General features: G+C 44.8%; 5 protein-coding genes across 5 annotated transcripts; 2 read left to right on the top strand and 3 right to left on the bottom strand.

The window, feature by feature from the left end:
• Window positions 1–11457: 11457 nt before the first annotated feature.
• On the bottom strand, window positions 11458–12742 carry SrpRbeta (signal recognition particle receptor beta). Its single transcript, XM_017240591.3, has 3 exons — window positions 12552–12742; window positions 12156–12462; window positions 11458–12098 (listed from the first exon to the last, which is right to left on the bottom strand). Exons 1-3 carry the CDS (start codon window positions 12655–12657, stop codon window positions 11777–11779), a joined length of 735 nt encoding a protein of 244 aa, XP_017096080.2. The 5' UTR covers window positions 12658–12742; the 3' UTR covers window positions 11458–11776.
• A 48-nt stretch (window positions 12743–12790) lies between these two features.
• On the bottom strand, window positions 12791–13641 carry LOC108124752 (guided entry of tail-anchored proteins factor 1). Its single transcript, XM_017240592.3, has 2 exons — window positions 13447–13641; window positions 12791–13379 (listed from the first exon to the last, which is right to left on the bottom strand). Exons 1-2 carry the CDS (start codon window positions 13516–13518, stop codon window positions 12915–12917), a joined length of 537 nt encoding a protein of 178 aa, XP_017096081.1. The 5' UTR covers window positions 13519–13641; the 3' UTR covers window positions 12791–12914.
• A 31-nt stretch (window positions 13642–13672) lies between these two features.
• Window positions 13673–17662, top strand: LOC108124750 (erythroid differentiation-related factor 1). The gene is made up of 6 exons (XM_017240590.3): window positions 13673–13830; window positions 13883–16340; window positions 16396–16624; window positions 16682–16993; window positions 17047–17240; window positions 17295–17662. The coding sequence occupies exons 1-6, from the start codon at window positions 13810–13812 to the stop codon at window positions 17660–17662; spliced, it is 3582 nt and encodes a 1193-aa protein (XP_017096079.2). The 5' UTR covers window positions 13673–13809.
• Window positions 17663–17713: 51 nt separating this feature from the next.
• Window positions 17714–18094, bottom strand: LOC108124753 (uncharacterized). The gene is made up of 2 exons (XM_017240593.3): window positions 17964–18094; window positions 17714–17895 (listed from the first exon to the last, which is right to left on the bottom strand). Exons 1-2 carry the CDS (start codon window positions 17982–17984, stop codon window positions 17800–17802), a joined length of 117 nt encoding a protein of 38 aa, XP_017096082.2. The 5' UTR covers window positions 17985–18094; the 3' UTR covers window positions 17714–17799.
• Window positions 18095–18809: 715 nt separating this feature from the next.
• On the top strand, window positions 18810–19743 carry Cp18 (Chorion protein 18). The gene is made up of 2 exons (XM_017240453.3): window positions 18810–19087; window positions 19152–19743. The coding sequence occupies exons 1-2, from the start codon at window positions 19073–19075 to the stop codon at window positions 19650–19652; spliced, it is 516 nt and encodes a 171-aa protein (XP_017095942.2). The 5' UTR covers window positions 18810–19072; the 3' UTR covers window positions 19653–19743.
• Window positions 19744–20123: the final 380 nt, after the last annotated feature.

Here is a 20123-nt window from a genome sequence, read left to right as displayed (position 1 = left end):
ATCCTTCCAGAAATCGTTTAAGGTAATCCGCTTAAGAATCGGATGGATATTAACCGAGATATGGCCTTCGGAAGTTGATATTTTGGAGATTCACGATTTTTCCCTTTTTCGCAGGGGGTCCATCAGAAAAATTTGAAAAAATCGGATCGAAAATTTTGTTTCTAGGTTTTGATGCAGATTGGAGGAGAATCCTTCCAGAAATCGTTTAAGGTAATCCGCTTAAGAATCGGATGGATATTGACCGAGATATGGCCTTCGGAAGTTGATATTTTGGAGATTCACGATTTTTCCCATTTTCGCAGGGGGTCCATCAGAAAAATTTGAAAAAATCGGATCGAAAATTTTGTTTCTAGGTTTTGATGCAGATTGGAGGAGAATCCTTCCAGAAATCGTTTAAGGTAATCCGCTTAAGAATCGGATGGATATTGACCGAGATATGGCCTTCGGAAGTTGATATTTTGGAGATTCACGATTTTTCCCATTTTCGCAGGGGGTCCATCAGAAAAGCCATAAGAAAAAATCGGATCGAACATTTTGTTTCAGATTGGTGGAGAATCCTTCCAGAAATCGTTTATCGATTTCCAATAAACCTACATCAAAACATAAGGTCGAATTTTTTTCGATTTATTCTCAAATATCCGGCAAAGGCCATATCTTTGCCAATATTTCAATAAAGGTTTAGAGAAATAAAATAACTTTAGAATTTTACTTATTATTTATTCCCCGGTTGGTTTTTAATTCCTTTGGAAAAAATTCCATTTGGGTAATAAACTTTTCTTAAATAAGCTAGTTGTTTTCGCAGGCCATCCATAAAAACAAAATAGCTAAATGCGTACTGAGGGCAAGACTCGACAACACAATTTCATGCATAAATAAAATATATGCATTAAAGTCAGACCGACAGAATAACCCAAATAAAAACAAGCCACAAACGAGAAAAAATGATTACAAAAATTTCCCAAACTAAAAATGGCAACGAAATGGAATATGGAATCGGCTCGAGTCGACGGCAAATGGAGCAATTTACAAGCGGGGGAAATTCCACAATTACTTTGATGCCACGCGCTGACACAAGGCCGGGAATTATATAATCACATAGGAAAAACTGATAAACGATATAGTAGTTCTACTTTATTTAGGTATCACGCCCGGCCATAAAAGTGAGCAACAGAATTTGTTAATAGATAAATACCCCTGCCAGCACCTGGGGCTCGATAAACTTGACCCAGTTCTAAGTTTTCCAGCCGGCAACGATAAGAATGCAAGATACACAGCCATAAATAACGAAGGCTGTCGGGATTGGATTGGCGGGGTAAATTAGCGCAGATTCAGATCGCGTGCAGAGGCAGGTCGGGATCGGTACATCGCTTGATATATGTATTCACATGGCTCCCACTCCGGTGGGCCATCACTTTGGCCAGCTTTCGTTTTGAGCCAGATCCAGCGGCTCATTTCCATATTTTGTCCAGCTGCACTGGGCCCGGGTCTTGGCGTTTCGGTCTGGACCTCGTGTGAGGCGACCGCCAACAGTCACGACCCCACAGGGTCTCACAGGGCCGGTCTACACGGAGAATAATATTTCTTTTCAAAAGAATAAGAGGTTACCATTTAAACAATATAAACAAAATATAAGTAACTTTAAGGAAATTAAATAGAAAGCAATAAACTCGTATAACACTTATGGATAGTAATATATCAGTAAGCATCTGCAATTTCTTTAAAATCAAAGAATGATCTTCCATTTTTAGTTTAATTTTTTGGGTATATATTATTTAAATCTTTCTCCTAAAAAATTTACTTTCTGTGCAACTTTCTGGCCATTCATGTGCCGCTGCCGTGGCAGTTGCAATCTGAAGCCGCTCACTCAATTACTATAATTTGCCTGCAAGCCCGCCGAGTGGAGAGTAGAGAGTAGACGTCTCCTGGCTACTGATTGAATTTCAAATTGCTCAATTTTTGGGCGCAGATTTGCGGTTGGCATTCAGGCATCCAAGCACATCTCCATGGGCCCCTCCCCCAAAAAACCTCCAGTTGCCCCAGCTCCCAGCTCCCAGATCCATGTTGCAAGTTCCAGTTGCCCGGCGTCGCCGGCAAAAGCGAAATTATGTTATTCCAGCGATAAACTGTTTGTTCCTGCGGCAGCCACATCCGAACCCCAGAGACCACCATGTGTGGCACCAAACTCGCCATCGGGATCGAGATTTCGTGGCGGGTAATTAAACAGGACCCGAAAAAACAACCAAACTGATTCAGTTATCTCTCAAAAAAGGGCTTCACATTGTTGTGAAATTTCCCTAAGAAGAAAGAGTATAATTGCTTTATAAAACTTCTCAAAAAAATATTATTTAATCACAATTTATAATTTGTTGACTGCCCAGTGCGTATAAATTATTTCAATAATGTTTCTATGGGAAAAACATGTTTTGGTAAATTTCCACATTACTGAGTAGGTTTTGAAGTCCACTTTAGACCAACCCCCCTTTTTTTTGGAAATCGGCTTAATTTGTTTATGATGATTGAGTATTTTCCAAATCTAATCGGAATCTGAGTGAGAAATCATAAAGTTTAAATGGGAATTTTTATGGCCAAATTATGATTAAGCTTTGTGGCCCATGTGTAAATTTAAATGGTGTTTTCGCTAATGATATCAGAGAATTAAAGTTCACACGTACTTGCGATTAAAAATGATGAAACTGATATATTCCTAGACTTTTCTATAAATGGGACAATGACCAACTTGTTGGGGAAAACCACTCTTACGATTTATTTAAGTTGTCTTTATTTTTTTGCTTAACTTAAGAGCATTGAGCCTTCGTTTATGCCAAGGCAAATTTTAATCTTTCTTTGAGGCGATTGGGGCGCCGGATGTTATTAATTAATGCCAAAAGGCAGGGTCTGGGATATCTTGAACCGGCGTTATGTGGAATGTATAGTACTTGTTAGGAAACTAATCAGCTAACGAGCCGTTCTCGCCGCAGCTCTGAAACATCTTTTCACAGATATATATATATTTGAATGTATATTCAAAAGAGGATAGGGAGTGAACTTATAAAGTTGTTCGTTACGCATGCGCTTTGGTTTTTTTTAAAAACTTTATTTTTTCATTTTTGGCGACGGCGTCATCTCGGCATGTCGGCGGTTTTGCTTTGACGCGGTTTTTCCATTCATTTGCATACATTTTGCCTTTTGCCTTTGCACATGGCAGCCAGACGCAACTATAGCCATATAGTTCCGACCAGATCCCCGTCAGCGATGTTGTGAAATACCACTGGACACACGCGGAGACTTACATACATATAGTTTTTGGATTTTTTCCTCTTTTGCAGAAGAGGGTCGGGTGTCGGGCCGGTGGAAGGCGACCCTTTGAAGCCCCCAAAGCCGGCAAGCTCGTAAATGCCAAACCGCAAGTGCATTTGTAGCGATTTTCACAAGTTGTAGCTAATTTCTGTTGGTTTCTCGCTTGGCTTCGCTCATTCATTATCATCTGTATCTGTATCTGTATCTTTTGGTGTTTCTATACATCTTTGAGTTTCTGCCAACCGACTGCAGTTGGGGATGTGAAATATTTCGGATGTGTGGGAATGTCCGAGAAGTCCGGGCTTGGTTTTTAGCTTTGGCAACATTGTTGTTAAGAAAAACCATGAAAAATGCGGTAATAAAATGCCACAGAATCTCTTGATTATAATAAATTGAAGAGAGAATCGTGAGTTGTTAAAATTAGTGTTTATAAAACTTTATTATCCTTAGCTTTGCATATTTAATCTCTCAGATATATATTTAGGACAAGTGTTTAGCTAAAATTAAACTCACAATAATCATTAAATGACCCAAAATAAAAGCAATTATCGGGTTTATTTATATTTATCTGATCACAAATCAACCAATAGTAGCCCCAACAAAATATCCAACTATTCAATTTTTCACGCTCCACACTCATTAATATTCATTGGTCATACATGGTAGGAACTAAAGACCTTAGAGCCGAATTAGACATTAGCCCTCGCACTGGGCGCACGCTTCGGGCCAGGTAATATATTATGTGGGTACCGATTTGGTCACTTTGCGGCTTTGGGCCACCAAATTTGTGGCGCGTACGTCCTTCACGCTCGGCTGCCATTTGGGCACTCGCTGGCACTCAGTCGTGGAGCAAAAAAAAAGAAGAAATATTACAAACACGCTGTGCCCGTGTTAAATGTGGTAAATAAACGAGGCTTACTAGCCTTAGGAATTTGGTTTTTATTATCTGAGCAGTCCGAGTAGCGTGAGCACGAAGGTGGTTTTTTATGAAAGCTTAGGCTGGCCACTGACCAAAAAGCCAACGACTTGGCAGGGGCTAATCTCAGGTGAGATTAAGTTAGTAGCTGCCATTAAAAGGGATAAGCATAATGTCTTAATAAGTGGGTTTTTCATAGTAGTTTGATCTAGAAATTTGTTCGACAAATCTTGTCTAGAAGAGGAGTACACTTTTTATAGCATACTTTTTGGGTTCATTTAACGAAGACTACAAGTGGCTTAAGCAATGTCCATAATTTAGCTAAACTAAGACAATTTTAAACCAAATATTAAATCTATCTGAATAAAATATATACCTAAATTTTAAGCTTTATATCTTTAATAAATAATTCCATAGCTTGTTTACCATTTAGCATGCCAAGTCATCCCTAACCCATATTTCTTTCCGAATCACATTCCCAAATCGGACTACAAAGCCAGGCTTACGTAAGCCTTTGCCGCCTGTTGGCTCTCAGCGGCGAAAGTACAAGCTAAGTACATACAACGTGCCTCTATTAACGCTCCACTGACAGCCTCAAAACACGCACCGACCATATACAAATCGCCAGAATGAAACATCGACATCGACATCGCCATCGAATGCTAAAACGCTGCACCGTGAAAAAAAACAAGGCCCAGCTTAGCGGCAACAGCAAACCCAACGAGCGTAGAGCTCTGGGAGTCAGCGATGCGATTTGATGGATATTAAAATGACCGTAAAAAGGAATTAAGGTCTGTCAGACTTGGCGTTCACAGCACAGTTGCAATTGAGTGAGTACGCCATGGCGGCAAATGCTAAAATGGCAAAATAACGTACAAAGTCCCCCCCAAAAAAATAAACGGGCCAAGCACTCAGCTGGATCAGATTTTTACATATCGGCAGAACAAATATGTATGCCCCACCACCTCGAAACTCTGCCGAAAAAAATGCATTCCCGGAGTCGGCAAACTTTCAAAAGCAGCCAAACAAACAAACGACACAAATCACACGCATGCCACCGAAAATAAAGGGTGGACGGATGGCGGTTAGTGGTGGAGCTAAGGGGGTGCCCCAAAAAGCCGCAGAACTTAATTAGTGTCATGTTGCACTCAGGCAGAAACAAACGGAAATCGGCAGGACGCCAATTTCGGATGACTCGGATGCCTCCAAATGGAGGCTGGATGTTGAATGCTGATGACGACTTTAGCATAATTTGTTAAAGTGCCAGGCGACAGAAGTCCAGGGATGGGCCTTAAAACTTCCTTTTTTTTAACAAAAAAATTTCTAAAAATTAGTTAGTTACTAAAATATATCTATGTATTGAGGTGAATACAATTCATCCTAAGTATCTCTTTTTTAGGGTCACTTTCCCCTCAGATAATCTTGGCCAAAAGCCAATTTCTTTCAGCCCTGATAATAATTTAATTATCCTGCACAACCTTGTGACGTTTAGTTCGTTATTGTCTCCCTTTTTCTTGGCCATTGGACGGCAAATGGCCAATTTGACTGATGAGCGGCCCACACAGCTCAGCTCTCGAGCCGAAGTGATTATGTGTGAGCCACAGATAGCCATCATCCAGCTCGGCGGCCTCTCTGGGCAACGTGTGAAGTCCATCAATCGTGCTCAGTATCTGTATCTCTGCATCTGACTGTATCTCACTTTGAGTATCTGTATCTGTATCTGGCGTGCGACCTGAGCTCGCTACCTGTCCTCTTTTTCCCGCTGTCCTCTAACCTGGCCAATAGGCACCTGGGTGGGCAAGAGTTTCGTTTTCATTTTTATGTTTGCTGTCATTTAAACACTAAAAGAAATTATTAGGAGTTTCTTAAACTAATATAAGATAAAGCTTACAAAAATATGAAGGGAATATTTTATAAGACTTTCCGTGCTTATCATTTTCTAATGATTTTAAAACTAATATTTATTTCTAGTGTAGTATCCCCCTGTCATTTTGGAACTCACACGTTGCTGCAGTGGCATTAATCATGCGGATGGACGAAGGATCTGGCCAAAAGTGAAAAGCCAACCACAGCCCCCAATTAACTAGCCCCAAAAATGCCATGGCCAAGGACTAGGACGTCGTGTGAGGTCCTTTTTGGGGCAGCAGCTGAAATCAGGATTTTGGCGATTTTGCCTTTTTGTGGCTTTGCATTTTTAGAGCTTAGCGAATTTTCGGCGAATGCCTGTCTATAATTACTCAGGCATTAAGCCTGTTTCCATGGCTTGGTTTTTGGTTGCGCCTCGCTAGCCGGCCTCCTTTATGCTGGGCTGGCTGCCTTGCCCACGCGTGCGCTACCGAACGAAGAACCTCCACCGCCAGCACCACCGCCACCATCCCCTCTGCTATCCACCACCTGGACTCATACGCCGCCCCACCACACACGACTAATTTTCCAATTGGAAAATCATGTGCTTTACATATGAAAAGGCCGCTGCGCGTGTCGCTCGGCCAACCATATGAGTGAGTCGATGTGAATACACTCGAATATATTCCACTGAATATACTCACTCACACACATTCACCTGGCCCACCTCGACTCAGTACCAATATATATGTGTGTGTGTGTATTCACGAAAAAACGCAATTATATCGGTCGGTTGCATTTCGATACATTTGGTTGCCTTACGCCGCACACGACTGACCGCGCATGTTTTCGACTACCGACTGCCAACTGCCGGATCCGGGGCAGGAGCTAAGAGTGGGGCAGGGCTATAGATCGGAGTCAACACACCGACCAAGCCTCGTTTCAAAACTCAAATTATAGAAAATCAAAAGTGTGACCGCTGCACAAATACAAAACAAAAAGTACTTGGTCAGTGGCTTCCACTTTCGATTGAGATTTGTGTAGAGGGGCTTTTTGGAAAATAGGTAATATAAGTATCATAATTACTACTAAGTATCATGTCTAACATAGTTAGTATTAAGAAGTCTTTCTCAGGATTAATATAAGCCCTTCTCAGATAGAACTTTCAAAGAACTCCTTTCTATAGCCTTTACCCTTGATCTTAAAAGAAAAGATCTATACTAATTATGTAATTTTGTAAAAATTCTTAACCCCTTTAGACAACACCACTGGCTATTATGTATATTTTTCCCGACGTTTTGGGCAACTGAACGTAACCCCGTCTTAACTCCCCCTTTGGCCCGGTTTTGGTGATTAATTTGCCAAAGGCAAAAGACTTTGATAGCAGTAGCGTGCCGCAACGCTGAACCCGGGGCTCAAAGCTCGTTTCAGTTCAGAACCCAGTCTGGCCAGCACCCCCCTCGGATGCCTTCAACCCCCCCGGGGCAGCCTGTCCTTCGCGTTTAAGTGAATTTGTTGCACATTTGCATTTAGATGACGAAGGCCGCACTTGTTGATATCCACACATGCCTCACGGAATGCTGTCGGACACTTTCGATGATGTTGGTCCAGAGACTAATTGCGCTTAATTATATAGCAACCTATTCAAACAATCTAGCTCGTGTAACTTTAAAAATATTATAAATATATATTTTATAACCCATAATACAGATAACCCTTTGGCCCCCCAAAAAGTATCAATTATCCGGCCGAGGCAACTTTCTTTTTCATTGCGGATAATACCAACCTTGAAATGTCTAAATTTAACCCAGCGGACAGTCCCCTGTTATTGGGCAGAATCAGGACTGGAATGCCCTTAACCACATTCATTTAGGTAGCCCCCCAAATGCCGGCGCAACAAATTATTGCGTTTAAAAATAATTTCCTTTAAAAATAAACTTAATGAAACAGCGCGTGATGTGCAATTGACACGAACAGCTTGGAGCTGGGAGCTCACAGCTCGGAGCTGGAACCCCTGGATATGGTCGGACCAATGCAAACATTTTTCCCCAGCATTATATCCGCCGATTCCCCTCGATGGCTACTGACTACTGGCTACGGTGCACGCACTGAACCCCGTAAGGAAGCCAGAAGTCAAGCCCGAATCTGAATCTGAATCTTGACTAAACCCATAATTATCCCAGGCGTCGTCGTGTCATGAGAAAACGTTTATGGCACACTGGAGACTGCAACATCAACTCCTGTTCCTGCAGCACAATTTGCCAGGGCAATATCGCAGCTGCCGCTGGTGGGTCCTCGGAGATCGGTGCACATTATAATTAATCAAGAAATGTATGCACAGAAATCAAAAATAATCATCAATGCCTGAGAAAGTTTTGCAGTTGTTGAAAGCGATTGCCCAGAGCCAATTCCAGGTGATGACGACGATGACGATGACGGCAGCCACGACGACGGCGTCAAGTGTCCGACATTATCACCATCATCACATCACATCACCATCACCATCATCATCCCGGATCGTGATAGCCCAAACAACAAGGCGCAACAATTTGGCATTACATGGAAATTGCGCTCGATATTAGGCTGAAAGGTAGCCCCCGAACTTGAAATGTCTTAAGATGGGCTGGCCCAGTCCTCGCCGGTTGCACCATTTAATTAGATGCCGCGTCAACAAGGTGCTAAATGAACTGTCATTATGCGGCGGATGCTGCCCGGGAGTGGGGCCGCGTGGGCTGGACAGTGCCAACAGAACACTGAAAGAAAATATGCCTCCAAAACTGATCTATTTTATTCATAAATATATGCTTATGTTGCCAGTTTATTCGCACAACAGACTACAGTAAATTATATAATAATATTCATGCGAAAAAATAACATTGTTTTACATATTTCTCCCTGTATAGTCGGTGATAATGGGCCATATTCTGGTTACCCAAAAAATGAAAGCTAACCGATCCAGCCGGCTGGTCAAGGAGCTGTAGCCGTGTATCTCCAGTTCCAGCTCCAACTCCATCCCCATCTCCACCCGGGGGCATGCGTTGCTCCCGATCCCGATGTTCGATGTGCTCACCTCTCGCCGACTCGTATGGCAGGGCTGATTATGCAGAGGTGATAATTGCAGTGTCCGGCGCGTCAAGATTTATTTTTTGAGCTTTAACGATGTGTTAAAATAAATTGCATATGTGGCGGGCAGCTCTTTGCAGCACACTCTCCCGTTCTGGCACCTCATGAAAACCTCGTGAAAACCCACAAAACGTCGCGGCTGTGTACATAAAAATTTAATGGGCGCCTGCTGCATCTGCCAGCCAGTCATCCGGCCAGTCGAGAGCCTTATAAGTACGAATATTTCGCCCCGGTCCCCCAACGCCCATGTCGGGTAATTGTGGAGCGGGCTTATTAAAATATCAGAGATCGGCAAAGGCGCACGCCCGCCCATAAATCGCATAAAGACTTTCTAAAAGTCGCAGATTTATTGCCAACTCAAGTTCAATTTTTTGTCAACTAACGGTCGGTCGGTCGGTCAGTCGAATCGATGCGATCGTAATTCAATATCCCCACTCGCCTAACCTCAAAAATGTCTGTCTGCCTTCCAGTGAATTCTGCTTCACCTCTGGCCGAAAAGATTCTTGCCGGTAATCGGATCCCGGCGAGGATATCGTATGTATTTTTTCGACTTGCCTGTTGCGTTTTTCTGCCTAATCAGTCGTGAATAATTTGCAGCTACTGTATACGCTCTACGCTCCAAGATTCAATATAGGATTTTGGGGGGATATTCGAAGTTCGACGGGGGAATGGAGAACGGATTTCGGGGGAGGGTTCCGGAGGCTCTTCCGCTTGGCTAAAGCGTGTCTGCAACATATGGTTCCCCCAGTCTCTCTCCGTAGCCTGTCTACAGCTGTAAAAAGTCTGGCTCTGGCTGCACTTTGCATTTTTCGTACAATTTTACACTTTTTTTTGTTGGAGTCTTGTGTTCTTTTCGGGTGTAGCACGTGCTTCAATGCACATGACACCAAATCTGGTTTGGATTTTTTGGGGTCTGGACAGGAAGTGATGAAGGGGTTATTCGAGAGGATAATTGTTCCATAGACATAGACAGGTTTATTTTAAGTTAACTTTTTTTGATCCGAGCTTATTTAGTTTAATCCTTAAATACCCTTAAATGTTAAATCTATTTTTCTTAAAATCCATTTCATTTTATGAGCCAATCTCCTGCCTCTTAGCCGATATCTCAGGTTTAAGCAAAAGCCAAGCCCATTGAGCACTCAAGTTCTTCAACCCAAGCCATTTATCTAATTCGCGCACTTTTCTCCGAAATTCTCAGCTTTGTCCATCATCCATCCGTCGCTGGCCGAAGGATGCCACCAACGACGACGATTTCCTACCTCCAATGGCAGCTGCCAGCCAAATTCGCGGCCAGGGACATCCGCCCAGAGCTTCATCCTCACTTCCACCAACAAATTCGGCAAATCTTGAAAGCTCTGGATTCTTAGAAATTCAGCCAGCCTAGAAATTCTATCTAGTCCAGAGAAGCGACCAGAGGGCAGGGCGAGCTCATTGATTTTGCGTGGCGGCTTTTTGATCTTTGGCCGGTGGATCGATGGATTCGCCGGCGATTGATCGACAGCTGTTTTTTCTGAAAGAAAAGGTCTCAAATCGCGAAAAAGGTTTGAAAGCTTGCGCATGCGCCAAACATTTGGCCATCGTTGGCCCGGCCCCATCTCTGGGTTTCTGGGACAGTTGGCCTGGCAGAAGTTGCCGGGAACTGGATGCCAACTGCTATTGGAAAAGCAGAATGTCACGAGCTAGAATCTGGATTGAGAAATTAGTGGCTAACCAGCTGGCCAAATCTTCTAATCGAATGAGTTTTAAGGTCGAGGATACTAAACCAAAATAAATTCATTAAATGATATAAAACCTCAAATGTTTCTTCAATAAGTGGAAATGAATTTGGTTTCAGAAAAGTGATATTTTGAATTTGATTTATCTTTTAATATAAATATTCATACAGATTAAAAAGTAAATACATAGTTTAATAAAAATAAGTCCAATGCTGATATTAAAAATTTTGTTTGAAATGTAGCGAAAAGTCTTCCTTTCATTCTTTTAGCGGAAATTTCCATTAAAACCTTTAAATAATTTCGTAAAACATATAGTTAATATAATCTAGATTTTATTTATTTTAAATGCATTATTTTGTCTTTCAAAAATGCAGGAGAAACCTTTTACTTGGGCTTCTTTATTTTTACATCTTCTCTACACGATCTTCCGTTTGCAGCGCCATCCCAGTATTTTGTTCATAAATGAAACTAAAACATTTTTAAAAACTGTGGCGCGTTAAAAATATTAAATAATTAAAATAATTGCCCATTAAAAATCCCTATAAAATACTCTACATATAATTTCTTGTTTTTAAAAATCGTTGATCATTTTTTCTTATTTAAGAAATCTAGCACAAAATTAATGCTAACATTTGTAAAAATTTCATTATAAACCTAAAAATAATCTGGGAAAACAGAAGGGAAGCAAGGTTTAGGATAGAAGGATTTAACAATGCACGATTTTATACTCTAACAGCTGGATATATAGACATGGCGTATATATATGCGATTTTGAGGCGCACTAGGCTGCAAAATAAATATCAATGTGTTGAAGGGTGTTCCGCATTCGTTCGATTAGGATTCAATTTGACTCAGTCCTCCAGGATAGTCGAGCTGCATCTCACAGCAGACGAGCCAGCCAGTCGGTGAGGGTGTTAAGTTGCTGCTCCTTGGCCGAGGCCTCCACAAATTGGATATTTTGGGCGATGTGCGAGAATTCAAAATCGCGTCCTGGTTTGCCCAGAGTTATAGTTTTGTTGGCGTCATCGTCTCCCACCGACTGAAGCTTCCTACTACGCGTATCCCTCACGGTGTGGATCTCCTTTTCCAGCAGCGTTTTGATGACCTGTGAGCTCTTGGCAGTGGTCTGGTCCTGTTTGTTGCAGAGTACCAAAATAGAGCTGTTCTGTGTGGCACTGTCCGACAGGATGGTGTAGAGGGAGCTGCAATGGAGAAGGTTTTGATAAAAACTCCTAGGAAAGAGACCCATCAATGCTTACTCGGCTACATCACGGATTTCCTTTTGCACCGTCACTGAGTCCACCACAAAAACAATGCCCTTTGCTCGATGTTTGTACAGCTCAAAGCACTTGTCGCGCACTCTGTAGTGGCCGGGAATATCCACCAACTTGGCGGAGGAACCTCCCGCCTGATAATCGCCCACGTTCTCCTTGATGGAAGTAAATGTGGCCGGGAACTTTCCGTGCAGCACCTGCATGAAGATGGCACTTTTACCGGATTCACTGAGACCAGTCAGGAGGAAGTCCTTGCGTCCAGCGGAGCGTCGTCGCAAGATTACAAAAATGGCTGTAACAAAGGTTACATATTAATGATATTCATCGAATACGAAGGTGAGACTTTTGTGGACAGAAGTGTACACCACGTGGCTAACTCACCCACTGCAATGAAACCCAGGAGCAGGGCCACCAGGATGGGACCCGTGTCGATCTCCCCCAGCTTAATCTGCTTCCGTTCGCGGGTGTTTTCATTTAGTTTGTCCATTTTCGGTCAACAAGAATTCCAAACAAATCGGACGAGGGGAAAATGACACGCACACAACGTAGAGCATTTCCCAACACTTTCAGCCAATGCAGTGTTGGTAAGTATCTGTACATATGGCGGCCGTTTCGAAATCTATTTTCCAAAAATACATTTATTCGTGTGATTTGCGCTTACAATAATAAATATTATGGGACATTGCATTTAATATTGATAATGCGTGCTGAAGCCTAAGCAAGAACATATTGCACTGATATTTCTCACGCCTTTCGTTTTTCGATGAAACCATAAATGAGACGGAAAGTAAGATTGCAGGAAAACGCCCAGGCCGGCACGGATATCGCATTGGCCACGCCGGTGGGGAAACTTAGTAGTCCGGTGAACGGGGCCAAGCTGATGGCCTCGTCAATGATCATAACGGGCGTGCCGCGATTCCGGACACTGACTATGAACGTGATGATGAAGAGAAGAACTTTGGAGACGTAGAACGCTGTGGTATCGATGCCCATTTTTAGGAGGTTCTCCATACCGCGAGCGGACTTTAGATTGGCCTCCGCCTCTTGCACTTTGCGCTCGGCGCGCATAATTTTGATGGTTCTGGCATACTCCCCGGAGTGCTCCGCGTTTCGCACCACCTCCACCTGCTCCCGGGCGGTGGTCACCTCCGCCTGTAGCCTTTGGATTTCCTTGGAGTTCTTGGAGCCCCACAGACGGGATACTTTGAGCTGGGGAGTCAAAGAAAAATAATGGTAGCGGCGGAGTTCCAAATGCTTGACCTGCACTGTTACTCACGTAGTTCCGAATGAAGTCTGGCAGGATTGTGTTCAGCAGGCTGAGCAACGCTATGAGGGCGAACAGCGTCATGGTTTTAAGTCAGTTTTTAGTCCAATTATGGAAACTACGCGTCCAGTTGTAGTTAAATGTGAAGGAACAACATTTGTGATACGTTCAGGGGCGCCCGAAAAGGGTACCCTGGGAAAACATATGGTCATGGGATCTCCGTAGTTTTCTAACACTGGTTGGATATATCGATACTATCGGGATGGGTTGGCCCACCTCCAAAGCCGGCAAAACAAAAACATACTTTCCTACAGTTTCTTGAATATTCCATGGAATAATTTTGATTCTACATGAGATCCATGAGCCAACCCAACAATGGAAGATAGCAACGAAGAGGTAAACATGAAGTATATTTCTTTAATTTTATTTATTCTGACGGTTTCCACAGATTGAACCATGCCGTAGTGTTGGGCCCCACGAGTTGGACGTGGTGAAGAGCCAGGCGGTGATTAAGCTGTCTCCTGTGCAGCTGCCCGCCCACTTCAAGCGGCTGGAGTGCAACACCAACTTGAACTTGCCGCCGCTTAACTGGCTGACCACTTCGCATAGTAGCCATGGTCTTCACCAGGCTCTGTACCAGAGTGCCGGATTTGCCAGCTTTCGATTGGGCCAGATGTTTCCAGACTGCGTGGGAGAAGTGGATGTAGTCAGCGATGCAGAAAACATCAAACAGCTGTTGAAGCTGCCCTACAGCGCCCAGAGCGCCATTAGCATGGTGGTGCATAAGGTGGGAAACACGCTGCTTCTCGACGAGTTCGATATTCAGAAATATCTGCTGCGGAAGGCGGACGACGACTGGAAGTGGCTGCGTACCTTCATCCTGGAGCACATACTGACCTACGGTGATAAGCGACCGAATTACTGCCTGAAGGAGCGATCTCGAGAGGCACTCCAGACTAAGAATTTACTCTCCAAGTTCCTGTACCACAGTCTCAAGCAAAATGCCGGGGACCCTGAGCACGAGATGACTCCTACGCCCACGCAGCTTACCAGTCGGCGTCAGGGCTTGCCCATAACTGGGCCCGTTCTGCCCGAGCCGAAGATCGAGGAGAATGTGCCAGATCCGAAGTCGAGCCATGCCTTTAACAGGAACGTGGTGTGGACTTTTGAGGACATTCGCATGCTTATTGGAACAGACATGCCCATCTTTGGCGGCCCCAACAGACCCTGTATTAGCTTGAGGCTAAGAGATGCTGCCCAGCCCATAAATGTACTCACCGGAATCGATTACTGGTTGGACAACCTCATGTGCAACGTTCCTGAGGTGGTGATGTGCTATCACCTGGATGGAATTGTGCAAAAGTACGAGATCATCAAGACTGAGGACTTGCCGTATCTGGAGAACTCGCAGTTTTCGCCCCAAGTGGTGCGGAACGTGGCGCAGAACATCTTGGCCTTTTTGAAAGCGAATGCCACGAAGGCGGGTCATACTTACTGGCTCTTCAAAGGCCGCAACGATGACGTGGTGAAGCTGTACGACCTGACCACTCTCTGCCAGAGCCAATCCGAAAAGAATGAAAACAATCCGCCGCAGCAGCAGGTTAATCCGTTTACCGTGCCGGTTGGCATGCTTCTGTATTCCGTGGCCAGGAACATGAAGAACAGTCTTCCCAAGATAAGTCCTAAGGCTGCGGGAAATATTAGAGCCCTGTTGGACAATTGCATCAAGTTGCTGCCCAAGGAGCAGTACCCACAGATTGTAAGCTCCTCGCACTATATACTGTCGGATCTACACGTGCCTGCCGGGATTGATCCCAAGGCTCCCAAGTTTGAGGAGCTGGACTCCGACGAGCAATCTCTCTACGACGATGACGAGGAGGACGAAGAGGACTATGACGATGATCTATTGGACTACCCAAGTGATAAGAACTACCAGAGCAGCGAGCAAGGGGGTGGCAGAGCCAATGTTGCCGTGCGACACATATGTGATGCTCTGCGGGACTTTAAATCGAACGCCAAGAAGTCCCAGCCAGCACCTCTGCTGGCCAACACCTCGGAGAGGTGCAGCATCTCCTTGGAGCACATTAGTGCAGGACTATCCTGCCTGCAGTACTTCAATGGAAGTCAGGAGGAGAAGCTCAAGGAGACGGAGACTCATGCCAAGCAGGAGGAGAAACGACGGATTCTACACGAAGAGCAGAATCCCAACATGGCCAAGCCTTTCAGTGCCATTCCACTGCCCTATGAGCAACTGAAGCAGACACAACACCAGCCTCAGCCTTCTCCGATCAACACCAAGAAAACGAAGAATAAGGGAAGCAAGACCAAGGAGCTGGCAAAGACCCCCAGCACTGCTAGCAACCAGCAGCTAAGCGCCAAGTTCAACACCCAACACTTTGGCTCTTGGAATGTCCACTTGAAGCTCCTGCTTCTGGAAAAGGCCTGCCTAACATTCGCCACCTTGGCGGAACACAATTACGAGACCCACAGCTACGGGAGTACTCTGCGGTCTATCGAGCTGGCCTGCCGATGCCAACAGGTGCTGAACAAGTACATGGCCAACGTGGTTTCGCAGCAGAGTTGCTTGCTCGGCCGGGCAGGAGACTGCTTCTTCCAGATGTCCAAGCACTGGGAGGCCATCGATGAGTATGTCAAGCAGTTCGAAGAGGTGGACGGTCCGATGCGTACCATAAATGATGAGCTCACCATGGAGTTGGATGGCGAGGAGGAGGATGCGTTGCCTACATTGGCACCCGTGAAAAACGTGGAGCAGGTGATGCTGCTGAGCTGTAAGTGCTATGAGCAGGCCCTGGAACATGCCAAGAAAACGGAGAGCAACGAACTGCTCAGGAGACTGGGAAACGTACGAAACGAACTCGGTCTCAAGTACATGTACTGGGCTCAGGGTGGGAATACATTTCACACTTTCTTATTCCTTGGCTAATGACTATGGTTTTCCAGAGGAGTACAGCGACATGATGAAGAAAAAGGATGAAACTAAAGCCAGCGAGGATTCGAGTCCAAGCAGCGAGCCTCTCTATGTGAAACTGACTGTCAATTCTTATGATTGCCTGCGACGCGGCATTGAAGCCTTCACTGCCGTGCAGGATAATGTTAACCTGGCCTTTCTCTACTGCAACATGGGCAGGTTTATGCGCCTGCGGGCTCACCTCACCATGCCTAATGAAAGGTGAGTTAACTTTCCAAGTAACGAGTCAAGATTTAACATACAACTTGCTTTCCGTAGTGCCATTGCCTTAGACACCCAAAAAGCCTTCTATAACGAGGCCTTCAACTTTTACGAAAAGGCCAAAGATTGCCTAGACACCCGAAAGGCAAATGCCGAGCTCTGGGACCTTGTCCAATGGGAACTATCCACTGCCACTTTTACCCTAGCCAAACAGCTGCAGGACTACAGTGCTGCCGATAAATCCACTCTGGTGGAAGCCTCCAAAGAGGTGCTTGAGCTCTTACAGAAATCGCTTAAGTTGTGCGACGTGGAGCATGCTGGAGCACGGCAAGTGCTCTACAGTTTTCGATCTGGTCTGATACACAAGAGGTAGGACTTAGCCACCAAGAATACCAGTCCAGTTCTGTAACATTTTCTTTCAGAATCGCCTCTTTCCATTATGCCCAGCTGCGTTCTTATGGCAACTGTGAGTTTTCCCAGCTGCCCAAACCTACTCTGCAACTCTGCAAATATCACTATGAAAAGGCCACTCAGATACTGGAGGCTTTGAAGGAGGTGGGTGACCTTTTGGTGGTGCAGCTGGAGAGGATTTCCCTGCATGAGTTTCTTGCAGAACGTAAGTATGCTAAGGGTATTAATTGAAACCCTCTATAGTTCCATTTTCCAACAGTTTCCACACACCCCGCTCAAAAGATCAAGCAAATGCAAGCGGCTTTGGACATTTGCATGCAGTGCCAAGTCATTTTTAAACACGTCATCGACTCTAACCAGGTGGCCCAGAACGATGACGAGTTTGCCGGCCATTTGACGCTTTTTGAGAGCCGTTTGCAGAATGCTCTGAAGACGCTCACCAAACTGCTGCTGACCGGCAAGGACCCGAAACAGCTGTCCAAGCTGTACAAGCGCATGTATATGGAAACCTTGACTGGGAAACAAGGGACAGGGGCCCAGAAAGTAGAAGCAGCCGGCGTCGAGCATTTGCACACGCTTCTGGCCCGGCTGCGTACCATGTGCGACACTCAACTGGCCAGCGATTAGTACGTGTCTTTGGCGGATTTCACCCAATATAGCAAAGAGCCGAGAGAGGCATTGGTTTTTTAAAAAAATTCAGTGCATTGCTCGTCGCTTGTTTATTGATGTTCTGGTGAATTTCTTCAGATGATGTCTCATCTCGTTCATCCTCGCCTCCCGCACCCGCAGTCTTCGCTTCCCAGATGCTCCGCTCCGATCTGCAATACAACCAGCACCAGCAGCACAGCCGTCTGTAGGATCTGGAAAAATTCGAAGCCACCAATCACATAACCAATCAACCAGATAGTCCCATCTCAGCCAATCTCACCTTGCAGCGCAGACTCTCCATTTTGTGGTTTTCTGTGTTCTGGGACCCAACAGTTCGGCTCTTATAAAGTCTGAGGGCCCTGGCCCAAACGTGTCGCTCATCTAGATTAATGGCCAAATATCTAGTGCCACAATTACTGCTGGATGCTCAGATGGCCATTGCTCTTAACTGTTGCGGTTTCATCGAAGTCTTTCTCTTGGGCCACGCCTAACATGGCATCGTAAATGCTGTTAATATTTAATATTTATCGTTCGTTTGCTAGTTCAAGTTCCCAGTTTCCTGTACCCCCTACAAGTATACATTTTTACTTAATTCATAAGAGTAATTATAACCAAACGCTTAAGAATACAATTAAAAAAAAAAAAAGTATAAATCTTGAAAGAGAAATGTGGTGGAAAGCATCTCCACTCCGGTTCATCCATCTGCCGGCTGCTGGTGCCCTGAGCCTGGCCAACTACAAAATAATTCATAATTCATTATTAAGCATTTGAATCCGCCAATAAGCCATTCACAATTTTGTGTAGCGCCGGTGGGGAGCACGGCTCTACGGCTCTACGATTCATATTATAAAAAGCTTAGCGCGGCAGTTTGAAATGTCGAACGAACTAAACGGCTAAATTGTTTATAATTTTATTGTAATTTTATCTGCAATTTTTTTGCTTTTGTATATAAATTCTACCAACGCAGCAGAAAGTTCAGGCCACTGCCTTGACTTCGATGTGTCACTGAATAAACAGTGTCAGTGCCGGCACAGTGGGACGAACCAGTGGCAATTGGGGTGAAAATTACGTAATGGACGCTCGTCTCGACTCCGGCAGACGATGGCGTAAGTGCAGACGCCTGATATCTGGACCCCGAAGCTCCGGGGCCGAATTGAGAGGCAGCTTTTCGGCTCTGGTTGTGGATTCGGCCTGGCTGCACGTCTCCGGCGACGCGTCTCAAGATTGGCGGACAAAGAGTCCGGAGCGGGAACTCCGCCATCCGAAAACTTGCATCACATTCATCACGTAAGCGTTGGGCGTTTGCCTGGATTTCGTATAAAAACAAAACGATGAGTTGGCCAGAGACATTAGTTACCTTCTTCTCAACGATCAACTAACCAATTCAAAATGATGAAGTTCATGGTGAGTCTCAGGAACAAAAAGCATCCTTTCCGGCGGAATACTTACTTGTAATATCTTCCCTTAGTGCATTTGCATTTGCGCCATCGCTGCTGCTTCGGCGAGTCCTTATGGCGGAAACCGCGGAGGATACGGTGGCGCCCCGGTGGGCGGCTACGCCTACCAGGTGCAGCCTGCTTTGACCGTTAAGGCCATCATCCCCTCGTACGGAGGCGGCTATGGCGGAAACCAAGGAGGATATGGCGGTAGCTACGAGTCGGCTCCTCTTGCCTCGGCTTACAGCGGCGCCAATGTTGGATCTGGCTACTCCGGCTCTGGATATGGTGGTGCTCCTCCAGTCGATCGTCAGGCTATTGCCCTGGCCAAGCTCGCTCTTGCTGCTCCCTCTGCCGGACAGCCGCTACTCTGGAAGGAGGCTCCTCGCTACGTCCAGCGCGAGTACGCTCCCAGCGTGTACAACCACAAGCAAGAGTACGGACACGGTGATGAGGCCCAGGGTGCCTCCGCCGCTGCCGCCTCCAGCTCTGTGGCTGCCGGCAAGAAGGGCTACAAGAAGCACGGCTACTAATCCGTAAATCCTCTGAAACCAAGAACAGTGACTCATTTTAAAACTAAGGAACTAGGCCATAAATAAAAGCCACGACAATTCGAGACTTAAACTATATGAATATTATGAATAATGGGGCATATGGGTTGGGTTGCTTTTGGCCGAAATGCTTGAGCTTCAGTAATATGAGCCAGCGAAAATTTTTGGGGCCTGAATGGTAAATGAAAGTTGGCAAGAAAACTGTGATAAGTTGGCCAAGCTTGCTACCAACTTGGGAGGTTATTCTTGGTGGAAATTTTAGCCAAAAGAAATTTTTTAGAGAATATTTTCTGAGGGCTGAAAGATTAGAAATTTATAATGAAGCCTTATTTTAATGAAGTTTATCTTATTAACCTTTATAAATTTTAAAACGGAGTCTATATTTTAGAGTTTTAATATTAAATATATAATTTCTATTGATCTTCAAACTTTTAGACCTATTTTCCTTTTGAA

The sequence above is a fragment of the Drosophila bipectinata genome, chromosome 3L (assembly GCF_030179905.1).
Source record: "Drosophila bipectinata strain 14024-0381.07 chromosome 3L, DbipHiC1v2, whole genome shotgun sequence".
Classification (NCBI taxonomy): domain Eukaryota; kingdom Metazoa; phylum Arthropoda; class Insecta; order Diptera; family Drosophilidae; genus Drosophila; species Drosophila bipectinata.
The sequence above is the reverse complement of the archived record's forward strand: the minus strand, read 5'-3'. Positions and strand labels throughout refer to the sequence as shown.

Excerpts from the sequence above, each read along its gene's own strand:
- LOC108124750 (XM_017240590.3), top strand. The coding sequence starts at position 13,810 with ATGGAAGATAGCAACGAAGAG. Across the intron at positions 16,625-16,681 it reads CTCACCATGCCTAATGAAAG|TGCCATTGCCTTAGACACCC; the intron begins GTGAGTTAACTT and ends TGCTTTCCGTAG. Across the intron at positions 16,994-17,046 it reads TCTGGTCTGATACACAAGAG|AATCGCCTCTTTCCATTATG; the intron begins GTAGGACTTAGC and ends ATTTTCTTTCAG.
- SrpRbeta (XM_017240591.3), bottom strand. The coding sequence starts at position 12,657 with ATGGACAAACTAAATGAAAACACCCGCGAACGGAAGCAGATTAAGCTG. Across the intron at positions 12,463-12,551 it reads CCTGGGTTTCATTGCAGTGG|CCATTTTTGTAATCTTGCGA; the intron begins GTGAGTTAGCCA and ends CCTTTGTTACAG. Across the intron at positions 12,099-12,155 it reads GAAATCCGTGATGTAGCCGA|CTCCCTCTACACCATCCTGT; the intron begins GTAAGCATTGAT and ends TCTCCATTGCAG.
- LOC108124752 (XM_017240592.3), bottom strand. The coding sequence starts at position 13,518 with ATGACGCTGTTCGCCCTCATAGCGTTGCTCAGCCTGCTGAACACAATC. Across the intron at positions 13,380-13,446 it reads CAGACTTCATTCGGAACTAC|CTCAAAGTATCCCGTCTGTG; the intron begins GTGAGTAACAGT and ends TTGACTCCCCAG.
- LOC108124753 (XM_017240593.3), bottom strand. The coding sequence starts at position 17,984 with ATGGAGAGTCTGCGCTGCAAG. Across the intron at positions 17,896-17,963 it reads TGGAGAGTCTGCGCTGCAAG|ATCCTACAGACGGCTGTGCT; the intron begins GTGAGATTGGCT and ends GAATTTTTCCAG.